Genomic DNA, 13,784 nt, shown 5'->3' on the forward strand with positions numbered 1-13,784 from the left:
CGTTCTTGCAACGACTTTTGTGTTGGCTGGTTTCTTTCTTTTGTGCCCGTGTGGATTCCTGCACTGTGAGCCTGGGAAAAGGGCAAACACGCTGTGCTGGCGGGGAGGGAGGCTGGGACAAAGCCCAGCCAGGACCTCCTGCCCAGGGCTCTGCTGAGCCCTTGTAGGGCTGGTTTGGGGCACAGGGCAGCCAGAGGACGTGGAGAGGTTAAAAGGTGAAAGGAGGAAGGGTGGGAGGTGCTGAGCACATCCCTAAAAGCGCCACTAGGATAGAGGATAGGGTTGGAGAGGTGAATTTTTTCAGAGGATCTACCAGGCCCCAGACCTGTGGAACTTCTCCAGGTGCAGCGGTCGCGCGGGGTGGGTGGAAATCCCGCTGGCCCTGGCGATCTGTTCTGTCCCTGGGTTGCTTGGAGGGGATCAGATGCCACCAAAACGCTCAGGAGGTCTCTCATGCTCTCAGCAAAGTCTGTCAGCCTCAGGCAGGAGCAGTCTGCTCTAGGGTGGTTCTTCACATCTCCTGTAGCTCTTCTCTTGAGGAAACTCAACCCGGTTTTGTTCCCTCCGGTGTTTTGTTTTAATTTCGTTCTGTTCAGTAGCAATCTCTGGCCGATCTCATCCCTGGATTCTGCTAAAGGATAACTCCTGTCTGTATCTCTGTCTCTGTACTCGTGTGCACTCGGAATAAAGGCAGTGTGGTAGCCAGAGGTCACGGCTGGCATTCCTGGCATTCCCAAACGGAGGGCTATGCAACCAGATGACACGTCCGGACACACACCCACCCCACCACCACTCCAAGACCTTCATCCATCTGTAGCTTTAGCTGCTGGATTTTCCTGTTTCAGGCTTCAGCACGATTGTGACCAAATGTTTTATACATTTTCCTGAAATGAAGGCACAAACACCTTATTTGAAATTTTCCAAGGGAACGTTCCTATTTTACTCCAGGAAGTCGAGGGGAAGGGACAACACCATCTCTGCCCGTGCATGCAAACACTGTACCCACACTGGAAAGCAACAGAGATGTCTTTCTGTACGGAATAATTCTGTCTTTTCCCCCTTTTCCTCTCCCATTTTCCATCCCCAACCCCCCAGCCCTGCACTAACACAGCTTTGGGTCACCCCAATTCATAGGCAGAACACGAAGAAGAATCTCAAGTTGTCCAAATCCTCCACCCGCCTCGTAGGGGTCGATGACAGTGACAGACAAGCCTGACCACAATTATCCATAACCCTTTCCTGACATTTTTTTACAGCCTCTCTGCTGTCTCTCCATCTTTCCAAGAATCCTCATAGTGAGTTGCCAAACTTGAATTGCACCGATCAGTTTTCTGCATCCAGAACCAGTCTCGTAGTGGCTGTACTTTGAATAAGTAATGTTTGCATGTAATATATATACATATATACATATCTATAAAAAGTATGTGCATGGAAAATGTTTATCTTCGTACTTTTTTGATACAATGTATTCATCAGTTGTTAATTTTTAATTATATTTGATATAAATTTGGGGGTTTGTTGCAAAACTTTATATTTAAAAAACAGTGTGAAAAACGATCAAAGTTCCAACCATGCAACACAAGTGGAACTTTACCCAAAAAAAAATAAGGGAGAAAAAAATTGAGAAAAAAAAAAAGGTTCTGTGATTGCCTAGTTTGCTGCCTGAGTAATATTTATCAGCCAAACTTTGAATTCTGCAGTTGTTTCTACAATTCCATTTTGTATGAAGCAAAGTCCTTGAATTAAAATAAAAACTTAGCAAAAAAAAAACCAACCTGAGCAATTCCCAGACGGTGTGTGCGGTGTGCCTGCTGAGCGGGAGGCGCCGAGGGCCGGCCCCGAGGGCCTGCCCACCTCCAGGAGTGACAGCCCGGGAGAAACTGCATCCCAAACTGGCATTTTGCAAGGAACTGGCCACATCTGTGGGGGTTTTTTTGTTCATAGAGGCTTCACAGATGCTTGGTTTGAGTAGGGAGCCGTTTGGAAATTTGTGGTGTGGATCCAGCATGGAGATCGCAGTTCTTGGAGTCCAACAGGCAGCAGAACTGTAAAGTTGGGGGTTAAAATCCCCAGCTGTAAAGGTGAGGGTTAAAATCCCCCAGCAGGGATTGATTCCTGCCAGGTTTTTAACAGAGGGAAGTTTCTCCTGTAAAATGTTGGCACAGGTTGCCCAGAGGAGCTGTGGATGCCCCATCCCTGGAAGCATTCCAGGTCAGGTTGGAAGTGTCTCTGGACAAGCTGAAGGTGCCCCTGCTCGTCCCAGAAGGGTTGAACTCAAGGACCTTTCAAGGGTCTAACCCTAAACCCAACCCAGACTATTTCACGTGTGGCTTCCTTTGGCTCTAACCCTGACAGAACCCTGGCCCCACTCCCTGCAGGAGTTCCTGGGGCTCCCTCAGAAATCAGCAACCTGAGGGGCTGGATTGGTGTCCGAGTCTGTTACAGGCCCTGCTGTAGCACCTGGAGAAAACAGAGTTAATCTTACTCATACTCATTGGAAGTTTGTACTTCCAAGGCTTGCGCTGAGCAGAAAAACCCAAGGGCTGTCAGGACAGAAGGAAAGAACTTCTCATCTCTCTGGATAACAGGAGAATCCCCCTCATGCCTTTCCAGGGACAGAAATCCACTGTGTTCCTCCTTCTCAGGGTCTTGTGGTGTCACATAACACCAAGGACTCTCCAGAAATTCTTGGATGCTGTAGAACACTTTTTGGAGCACAAGGTCTTGACTCTTCTCTCTTTTGTTGTCTTTTCTGTGATGAGACCACCCAAGGTCCCACCTGAGATTTGGTGTGGAATGAAAGGAAAACATCCTCAAGCCCCAGATCTCCAGGTCAGGCTGGAGCTTGGCAAGGAGATATTTAGATGTTGAGGTCACACAGTTCATGGTTAGCAAGGTTTGGGGCAGGAGAACTTTCCTTGGCTTGCAGCCTGGTCTGTGCAGGGTTTGGGGTTCTTGGCTGGATGACACTGAAGGGTAGGATTTTGTGAAATGTCCCAAATAAACATGAAATGGAGATTTCTGAGCAGGGTCCAAGGGAAGGTTTGAAGTGGAGGATTTGGGAATCAGTGTCCACCCCAACCACTGAGGACACCCTGCAGGATTTGCTTCACCACAACCACCTGGGAAGCTGGAATCTGCTTGGGGAGCACCTCTCCCCTTCACACGTGGATCACAGAGACCTCCAAACCCACTTTACAGCCCCATGTGAGTTTTTAAATCCTAAAATCCCTTTGATGACTCTCTGCCCTTTTAAAGTATTTTTTTTCCCTTTCTTTCTCCTTATTCCACTTGTGTTCTTTGAGTCCAAGGCAGCAATGAACCCATCAGCTTCTCCATGGCCTGCCTGAGCCCTGGGTTGAGGGAGCTGGGACAGGCAGGGTCCCTGATCCCACACCCGAGATGCTGCAGCTGGAACCTCTGGGTTTGAGTTCAGCTCAATCCCAAAAATGGCTTTGTTTTTGTTTCTCATCCCATTCCTGGTGGAACATTTTGCTGTCAGGACGTTTGCGCCCCCCCTCCCCCCCCCCCCGGGGCACATCTTTCTAGCAGAGACCACACAATTTCCATTCCCTTCATTCCCTGTGGATAAAACCTGGATCAGCTTTTCCCAGGCCAGCACCCCACACCCGGTTGTGCCATTAGGGGGTAGCATTTTCAGACTTTTTCTGCTTTCTAGGGAAACAGAAAAAAATAGAAAAAACACTGATTCAAAAGGCTTGAGAGTCATTCCCTGGAATATTTGTCTTGGGATGCAGAAAATTCAGGCACACCTGAGTTCAAGATGCTCAGGGAATCTGGCTTTTTTTATTCCCTGGAGCATGAAAAGCTGGGATCATCTGCTGATTCCTCATTCCAGCCACATTTCAGACAGCACCCACAGACTCCTACATCCCCTCCAAGGTGACAGATTACTCATCCCAGTGTATTCATCCCTCTTTATCAAGCCTAAGCACATCTCCTGATATTTTCCAGGCTGTGAAAACACCGTTTTCACAAAGTGCCTGATCGTGATAACAAACCTCCACCCAACGCTGTCACTCAGCACATTCCAAAATATTTTGCAGGAGAGGCAAATTTTGCATTTTTATGTGAGTAAAAAAAAAGTCATTTGAGACCCTTGAAAAGGACTAAATTGCCCAGGGTCAAGTGAAGACAAGGTTAAGGTTGTTCTGTGTCTTCTTTTATGTTTGAAGTCACTGGGGTGTGCAGGATTATTTTAAATCCACAGGTTTTTAGTAGGATCCCAGTGAGGAGGGGTCACTGGGAATTTGGCATCTCCCTAGCAAGGAATTCACTTGGGGAGAATTTAAAGGGCAGAGCAGTAAGAGAAATGCTGGAAGGTTTGGGGACTGAGGGATGGTGGCAACTGATGCCCTGGGGCTCTGAGAAGGGTGTGCAGATATTTGGGAGTGAAGTTTGGCGTGGCTGAGTCAGCAGGAGAACAGAAATCTGAGCAAACCAACCCTGAGAGAAGGGATGGAAATCCAAAATGGAGCCCCTCCACCCAAGGAGGGAGGCAGGAACAAGCTGGTGGAGCAGAGCTGTTAATTCAAAGCAAACAGTATCAATAACTGGAGTTTATTCATTTTAGCCTCACCTCCACTTTCTGTCGTTGCTCTGAAACAGAATATCCCAGCCCTGGCTTTGTCTGTGTCCGTTTTTATTATTTCTTGGGTTCTGGCAGCATTTTTTTCTGCCCAGCACACACAGAGGAGGAGGAGGAGGAGGAGGAGGAGGAGGAGGAGGAGGAGGAGGAGGAGGAGGAGATGTGCTCCTTGTCCAGCTACTCCTGCACGAAAGGCTGGCACACCCACAGGGGTAGAAACCTGAATTTTCTCTCCGAGGGCTGAGGAGGGTGTGGATGTGGTTGTGTCACTGGATACAGCAGATGAGAGGGTGGTTAAAAAGAGGATGCTGAGCTGAGGGACAGGCACAGGAATCCTGGGAATTTGACAAGGGGATTTTCCTCCTCCTGGGTTGGAGAGTGTTGGAAAGACTTGGTTCTGCAGATGATCCACCTAAAAAAGACCTGGTTCTGCAGGTGATCCACCTAAAATAGACCTGGTGGGATGTGCAAGCAGCAGAGGGCAGAGTCCCACAGGTCCCCCAGGGGTGGGGTGCCAGGGGATGGGACATGTGCTGCTGGGACAGATGGTCACAGCCAAGGGAATCAATCAGTGAGATTCGGGAAGGAAAGGCAAACCCATGTCACGTGTTCTTGACAAATAAAATCCTCTCCATGGCAAAGCAAAGGCTCCTGGAGTGTCTCTGACCTTCATTTCCTCAGCAAGCTGAGCCAGTGTGGCAGGGGAAGCACCTGGAAGGGGCAGAGAAAGGTGGCACAGCACGTTTGGCACTGAGCTTGGCTCATGTCTCAGGCAGCAATCAGGATTTCAGGTGGGGATTCCAGAATCTCTTTCCCAGTGCCACAGTGTGGCACTCATCAGCAGAATGACACTGGGTGTCACTCCTGAGCATCTCCTGCTCTCTGTCAGGGATGTCCAGCTGGTGTTTGGCTGCCTGTCTCCTGCTGATGGTCCCCAAGTCTTTTGTGTCTCTGCATGATTGCTGCAGGGAAATATTACCATGGATTGGGAATGAGCCTGCCTTCCCTATGGATCTGAGCCAAAACTCCCCCAGAGGATCTGTGAGTGCCCAGGGCTTTGTCACACACATGGGGGACACTGGGGAGCTCAGCTGGTGGGGTCTGCAGTGGGATTGGGGGTTCTCCTTTTTGGGGTGTGCTGCAAATATCTCCCATTGGGAGGGTGGCGTGGCTGGGGAGGACCTGGTCTGGCTCAGATTTATCCCCCATGGTCCCAGTAAGGGGCTGGACTGGCCCAGACCCTGAGGACAGAGTGGTTATGCCCAGTCCAGCCCTCACTGGAGAGCTGGGGAGCCTCAATCACCCCAAAATGCCAGGGCAGGAGCTGCTTTGCCAGTACCCCCAGGGGGAGCCGGGCACGGCCGGGGATGGGGGTGAAGCACCCGAGGAACACTCGCAGTGAGTTTTTGGGGATGGGAGGTTGTGGGATGGCTCCTTTACCTGCGGAGGGCAAACCAGCGCAGGAGGGGATGTCAGCAACCCCTGCAGCCCCCGCGTGTGCCTGTCTGGGGTGTGTCCGTCTGTCTGTCCGTCTGTCACCCGCACGGGGTGGGGGGAAAGGAGAACCCCCACCCCAAACCCCTCATCCCCGGCGCGGCGGTTTCGGGGAGGGGGCGATGCGGGCCCGGGCGGTGCGGGGCAGGGCGGGGGCCGGCCCGGGGGCGGGGGCGGGGGCCGGGGCCGTGCCTGTCCCGGGCCTGTCCCGGCGGCGGGGCCGGGCCGGGATGCGGCGGGGCCGGGATGCGGCGGGCGCGATGCGCGGCGGGGCGCTGGCGCTGGCGCTGCTCTGCGCCCTCTCCCTGTGCCCGGCGGCCCCCGAGCCGGGCTCCGGGCTGGACTCAGGTACGACCGGCGGCCGGGGGGGTCCGGGGGGTCCCGGGGGGCTCAGCGGGGCTGGGGGGCGGCGGGGACGTCCCGGGCAGGGATGCGGGCGGTCCCCAAGGGATGCGCTGGGAGCCCGGCACGGCCGAGGAGGGAACGGGGAAATGGGAGAGGGAGTTCGGCCGGGGCACCCGGCATCAGCGGGGAAAGGATGGGGGGCTCGGCCGGGACCCCAAGGAGGATGCAGGGGAAAGGGGAAAGGGCTCGGCTGGGACCCCCGGGAAATGCGGGGATGCGGCGGCGGCTCCTGGCGGTTCGGGTGAAAGGGACTCCCCAGGTGCCCCTCCCGGCCAAAAATGTTATGGGGCAAAAAGGTTCTGCTTTTGGAGAGGGGCGTCCCCCGTGAGCTGCTGGGGGTGCTGGGGGCTGCAGGGACAGAGCTTTTTGGGGGTCCCTGTGTGACAGGGGTGGCTGGAGCGGTCCCTCTCCCCGCGGGACAGAGTAGGGGGCTTGCTGGGATTTGTGTGTGGCTTCTTGGGTGTTTCACATAACGGAATCACAGAATCCTAAACTGGTTTGGGTCAGAAGGGACCTTAGAGCTCAGCTTGGTCCTCCCCCTGCCATGGCAGGGACACCTCCCACTGTCCCAGGTGCTCCCAGCCCTGCCCAGCCTGGCCTTGGGCACTGCCAGGGATCCAGGGGCAGCCACAGCTGCTCTGGGCACCCTGTGCCAGGGCCTGCCCACCCTCACAGGGAACAATTCCCAATTCCCAATATCCCATCCAGCCCTGCCCTCTGGCAGTGGGAGCCATTCCCTGTGTCCTGTCCATCCCTGGAGTCCCCCCACCATTCCTGGCTGCTCTGGTTCACAAGGAGGGGAATGTGAGGAGCTCCTTGGCTCAGTGGGAGCCCAGCAGCCCCCGAGCTCCCGAGAGCCACTTTTCCCTCAGGAAATGCCATAAATGATAATTGCAACCCCACTCTGCAAAGCACAAAACTCCCCCAGATCAACCCAGAAAATCCCATTTGGGAATGAGATCCAGAAAGGAAAGTGCACAAACAATTTGCCATTAATTAAAGCTGGAGTCACCCAATTAAATTTGCTTAATTAAGGGATGCATCTGAGAATGCAGGGCTTGGCTCCTGCAGATGGCATTTCTTGCTTGAGGTTTCGGGAAAAGTAGGTTTGCAGGAAATTATCCTGCTGGAGGCCTGAGATTCCAAAATGTCAGATCCAGCATTGGGCAAGGTCCTCAAATCTGGGGTCTTTTGGGAATGTACACATGGACTTGGTAAATGAAACATTGAACCTGATGAAAATATGGAAAATTAGACATAAATTGTGTTGCACCAGTGCTGTCTGTGTACAGTTGCATGTGTTTTATATATATATTTTATATAAATATATTTATTTTTATTAAATCATGTTTGTGATGCTGATGATCTCAACTAGTTCCAAGTCCAGCTTCTTAAAACTCCAGAAATCCCAGATTTGTACTCTTTGTGCTGTTTCCATTTGACCCTCCATTCTATGGAGTGTCAGGACGTCCTTAATTAGGCAATTATATGGAATTACCAATTTTTTTCCCCTTGACAAGAGCCTAAATTGTGCATTTAAAGTGGGATAAACACAGGGGTCACTGCCTGTGCCCCCAGCACAGAGAGCAGCTGGGAGCCTTCCCCTGAGGGCAGGACATGAAAATCCAAACCCTGGGGGCTCTCAGGGGTGCTGGGAAGCCCAGGCAGAGCCCACCAGGAGATTTTTACAACCCAGCTTTTATCCTTGAGCTCCTTTGTGGGAGGAGGAAAAATCCTGCCTGGGTTTGTGCTTCAGATCCGTTTGAAGGATTTCCTGATGTGAACTCTGCATTTGCTGAGCATCATTTTCCAGCATTTTCTGCTGGATGAAGGAGCCTTTTCCTTAAAATTGTTTTATCTGGGAATAGGGAGGAGGTGAGTTCCTGCTTTCCCTCAAATACTTTCTCTTGATCCCTTCTCTTGTACCCCCCTTGCACTGACCTTGGTACACCCAGGTGCCTCTGGCTTGGCTGCTTTGGGAATTCCAGCCTGGAAATGGCCCCAATTCCCTTGGACACAGGGAACAAGAACAGCAGCTGCTCTACCAGTTATCCTGAAGTTAAGTCTCAAATCCCTGTTGCAAACCAGAAAGATGCTATAATAGAATTTATTCATCTTCAATTGAGGGTAAAATCGGGATCTGAGAGCATGGGAAGAGCTTGGGAGGTGACTGTGGGTTTTTACAGGTATTTTGGAAGTGAGCAGTTGTTGTTTGCCATTGGTGGCCGGCTGTCCAAAGCACTCCTGTAGGAACCCCCCAAGGATGATTTTCCCTCTCTGGAGCAGAAGGTGCTGAGCCAGGGCCTGGATGTGGCACATGGGGGACATTGTCCTGCTGTCCCAGCTGTCCCAGCCTCCTTCCCAGGGTGACAGGAGACACAACCCTTGTGGCAAAGCTCTGGGATGGGCTTTGGGGTGCAGGGACACTGAGGGTGGGTGCACATCCACCCTGGGCTGCCCGACCAGCTGCTGGGATGGTGCTTTGGGCTCTGTTTAACTTTGGAGCTGTTTGGATTGGGTTGGAAAGGACCTCAAAGCCCATCCAGTGCTGTGGCAGGGACACCTCCCACTGTCCCAGGCTGCTCCCAGCCCTGTCCAGCCTGGCCTTGGGCACTGCCAGGGATCCAGGGGCAGCCACAGCTGCTCTGGGCACCCTGTGCCAGGGCCTGCCCACCCTCACAGGGAACAATTCCCAATTCCCAATATCCCATCCAGCCCTGCCCTCTGGCACTGGGAGCCATTCCCTGTGTCCTGTCCCTCCATCCCTTGTCCCCAGTCCCTCTCCAGCTCTCCTGGAGCCCCTTCAGGCCCTGGCAGGGGCTCTGAGCTCTCCCTGGAGCTTGGATTGAAAAGTCTCTCTCTGTTTTAAGTCTGTCTCGTGCTGGATTATTTGAACACTTCCAGCCCAAGCTTCCCAGCTGTTCCCAGGATCCCTGCCTTCAAAATGTTTTGGAAGCTGGAGTGCAGAGCTGGTGTTTGGCTGCATCCCCATGAGATCCCTCCAGATTAGACCAACTTAAAAACCCAAAACTTCTGCACAAGCCTCATTTCCTAAAGCCTCTTTCCCTGCAGATCCAGGCCCAGCTCTGAGCTGGCTCTGGCACTCACAGCCCGTGTCCCCTGTGTCACCACAGAGCACAGAAAGATGCCAGAGCTGCTTTCACCTCTATTTTCTGCACCTTAGTAGGTGGAAATCATCCAATTTAAACCCTGGAGTGGGGAAGGGTTTTAAGTGCTGTTCCTTAGGGGGAGATTTTCCAGGGAAGTGGAATGGATCATCCTGCAGCCTTGGGATCAGAGCAGCTCCCAGGAGCTGAGCTGGAGCACACAAACATCATTCCCACGGGAAGAGGGGCAGTCTGGGCTGAGTGCCACACCTGGACCTGGTCTGGGCTGAGTGTCTCACCTGAAGGGACATGGTCTGGGCCGAGTGTCTCACCTAAACCTTGTCCAGACCCTCCAGCTCCCAGTGTCAAACCCAAACTGAGCCAGGCTTAGATGGAAGATTCCAGGGCAGACACAGAGTTTGGTGTGAGAGGCAGCTCAGAGAGGCTGCCCACACCTCCTTCCTGTGGGCAGGCTCCCAAAAAGCCCCTAATTCCTTGCAGGAGGAGCAGCCATCTGCTCCTGGTTGAGTCCTGGCCGTGGGTGACGTAACGTCGGTGCCTCCCTGGCTGAGGCAGCTGGGGCTCTTTGTGTGCATTCAGGGTGTGCTGTGCATGAATTTCTGTGTTTATTTACACATGACATGGCTCTCACAGCCAGCCCGGGGCTGGCACTGCCTGTGTGGGACAGGAATTCTGGCTGTGGTGCCCTGGAGGAGCTGGGAATGGTTTTAGAGCTCAGCTCTGAGGAGGGGATGTTCCCTGGACACTGCTGGTTGTGGGGTCTGGGGCTCCTCAGGGGGTTTGGGGTCTGGGGCTTGGCTGGGAGGGAAAGCTGGGGGATATCAGTGGATCCTGGGTGATGGGATGGGTCCTTGTGGCCCTCTGGGTGCAGGGTTAGGGCTCAGCTCTGCTGGGAGTGAGGGAGGATCACAGAACCACAGAATCAATCAATCACAAAATCTATCAGAGTCACAGAATGAATCACAGAGCCACAGAATCACAGAGTCACAGAATCAATCACAAAATCTATCAGAGTCAGAGAATCCATCACAGAATCACAGAATCAACCACAGAGTCACAGAATCAACCACAGAACGAGAAAGTTACAGAATCAATCACAAAATCTATCAGAGTCAGAGAATCAATTGCAGAACCACAGAATCAATCACAGAACCACAGAATCAATCACAGAGTCAATTACAGAACCACAGAGTCACAGAATCAATCACAAAATCTATCAGAGTCAGGGAATCAATTGCAGAACCACAGAGTCAATCACAGAACCACAGAGTCACAGAATCAATCAGCAAATCAATCAGAGTTAGGGAATCAATAATGGAATCACAGAATCAGTCACAGAATCACAGAACCAGTCACAAAATCAGTCGCAGAATCACAGGATCAATCACAGAATCACAGAATAAACCACAGAGTCATAGAATCACAGAATCAATCAGAGAATCACAGAATCAATCACAGAATCAGCCAGAAAATGACAGACTCTGCCGAGTTGGAAGGGACCCACGAGGCTCCCTCCTCCCAGGGAAGCTCTGGGCTGTGCCAGGGGCTGTGCTGGTGCTGCAGCTCTTTCCAGGCTGCTGCACACGGGGGCTCTTCCTGCTCCTGTCTGCCCAGGCAGAGCGTTGGGGCACAGATCTGAGCACAGAAACCCCATTGCCTTCTCCTGAACAGAGGCTGCTCACCCAACCCACCACCCCATTACAGGGTTAGTGGGGTTCTTGGTGCTTTGCTCCCTGTTTTTAGAGAAACCCAGCTATTGTATTTGTGGGGTGCCCCAATGAAGGAAGAAATGATGAATCTGACTCCATGTTCTCACAAGGCTAATTTATTATTTTATGATACTTTATTATATTAAAGAATACTATATTAAACTATACTAAAGAATACAGAAAGGATTCATACTGAATGCCAAAAAAAATAATAATGAAAACTCGTGACTCTCTCCAGAGTCCTGACACAGCTTGGCCCTGATTGGCCAAAGAGTGAAAACAACTCCCAGCAGAATGCAATGGAACAATCACCTGTGGGTAAACAATCTCCAAACACATTCCACATGAGCACAACACAGGAGAAGCAAATGAGATAAGAATTGTTTTCCTTTTCTCTGAGGTTTCTCAGCTTCCCAGGAGAAAACCCTGGGTGAGGGGATTTTTCCAGAGGATGTGAATGTGACACAGCTGCCAAGGCTGGCTGTGTCCCTGTCACTGTCTGGGGTCTGTGTACAAATCACGAATAAGACAGGGAACGTGCCTTGAGCTGTTTGATTTTCCAGCCTCAGTCTCATTACATGGTAATGACAATGGGAAGATGCCAGCAGCTCACATCTCAGGGAGCAGAAAAAGAACTTAATGTTACAACTCACTTTATAAATTTTTTGACCAATCGCACAAAACCAAAGCACATTGACAGTAGTTCTATCCAGTCACCATAACCAAACGTACCTTTGGTTAAAACAATGCTTATTTCAAATATAAGACCTTCTTGTAAGCCTTAAGGTACAATGCACAGAGCTCCATTATTAAGCTTAGAACTTCTTTATATCTTGCTAGATAAACTTTTCTGTACCTTAGGGAGTTTTCTAGACAAGCATCAATACACATACCATTGTTCTATTTGTCATTACTTTTCTACTTTTTAAATATCTTTTCTTCTGACCTATCTCAAGGCTGCTGCTTAGCTCCAATCCCAGTTCTGCTGCCTCTGCCTTTTGCAGCTTTCCCCAACCCCTCTGATTCGATGGATCCCCACATGTCCCCTTCCTGCCATAGCCCAGGGTTCTCTGTGAGCATCCCCGGCCCTGCGGGATGCTCAGCTCGGGGCACCTGGGGACACTGGCACAGGGAAACGCTTCCTGGCCGGAGCAGAGCGATTCCTGTCCCGCTGCTCCTGCATTGTTGTGCTCAGGCTGCATTCACGCTCGGATGGAAAGCTTTGCTCTCTTGGGGTCATCAATTAAGGGGGAAAAAGCCTCCCCAGGATTTAAGCACCCTCCTCCCGTGCCTTTCCCGCTGCAGGAACTCGAGAGAGCAACAAAATGACAAAAATCAGCTTCTGTTCAGCGCACCTCAACCCTGACAGGGCGTTCCTGTGCCTCAATGAGGGCAATTAGTGCAGCGCTAATTGCCGGCAGTGTCAGCCCCGAGGGGCGAGAGGGCAGCTCAGGACACAGAGCCCTGATCCCGGGGCTGATGGGGACACGGGGACACGGCGCGTGCCGAGGGGACATGGGGGGACATGGCAGGACAGAGGGACACGGCAGGACAGAGGGACATGGCAGGACAGAAGGACATGGGGAGATGGAGGGACATGGAGAGATGGAGGGACGTGGAGAGATGGAAGGACATGGCAGGACAGAGAGACATAGCAGGACAGAAGGACACAGTGGGATGGAGGGATGTGGCAGGACAGAGGGACATGGAGGGACATAGAGAGATGGAGGGATGTGGAGAGATGGAGGGACATGGCAGGACAGAGGGACATGGAGGGACAGAGGGACATGGAAGGATGGATGGACATGCAGGATGGAGGGACGTGGCAGGACAGAAGGACAGGGTGGGATGGAGGGACAGAGGAACATGGCAGGACAGAGAGACACAGCAGTATAGAGGAACATGGGAAGGAATTGTTCCCTGTGAGGGTGGGCAGCCCTGGCACAGGGTGCCCAGAGCAGCTGTGGCTGCCCCTGGATCCCTGGCAGTGCCCAAGGCCAGGCTGGGCAGGGCTGGGAGCAGCCTGGGACAGTGGGAGGTGTCCCTGCCATGGCAGGGGAGGGATTGGGATGAGCTTTAACTTCCCAGCCAAACCATTCCATCATTCTCTGATTTCCTCTCTAAACAATGAAATGTGTTTATACTGAAGATTAGGAGTACATGACACAGGTAATTTCTGCTCACAGTGCAAGAGATACATGTTATTTATTACTTTCTCTGCTTCCCTGCTGCTGAACCTTCATTTCAAAGCCACATTTTCCACGGCAGCTCCCGCAGGGAGTGGGAAATGCTTGATGAAAGAGGCAGGTTAAACGAGCTGCCATCCAAGGCAGGCACAGCAGCCAGGAGTGGAACCTTTCATTTGGCAGAGCTGAGTTATTAATTCTTGTTTGAAGTGCTGGAATGGATCAATGAAACAGCTGGGCTTTGCCTGTGCAA

General features: G+C 52.0%; 1 protein-coding gene across 4 annotated transcripts in view; it reads left to right on the plus strand.

The window, feature by feature from the left end:
• Nucleotides 1-5,840: 5,840 nt before the first annotated feature.
• LOC102068108 (uncharacterized) overlaps nt 5,841-13,784 on the plus strand; it is an 87,053-nt gene continuing 79,109 nt past the window's right edge. For 3 of the 4 annotated variants that reach the window (XM_074555985.1, XM_074555987.1, XM_074555986.1), the window contains exon 1: nt 6,292-6,451. In XM_074555985.1, coding sequence (XP_074412086.1) covers nt 6,334-6,451 — 118 coding nt within the window. In that variant the 5' untranslated portion in view covers nt 6,292-6,333. Of the gene's footprint in view, nt 6,008-6,291; nt 6,452-13,784 lie in introns of those variants that run through there. The other variant, XM_074555988.1, reaches the window with a different exon arrangement.

Source organism: Zonotrichia albicollis, chromosome 21 (assembly GCF_047830755.1).
Source record: "Zonotrichia albicollis isolate bZonAlb1 chromosome 21, bZonAlb1.hap1, whole genome shotgun sequence".
Taxonomy (NCBI): domain Eukaryota; kingdom Metazoa; phylum Chordata; class Aves; order Passeriformes; family Passerellidae; genus Zonotrichia; species Zonotrichia albicollis.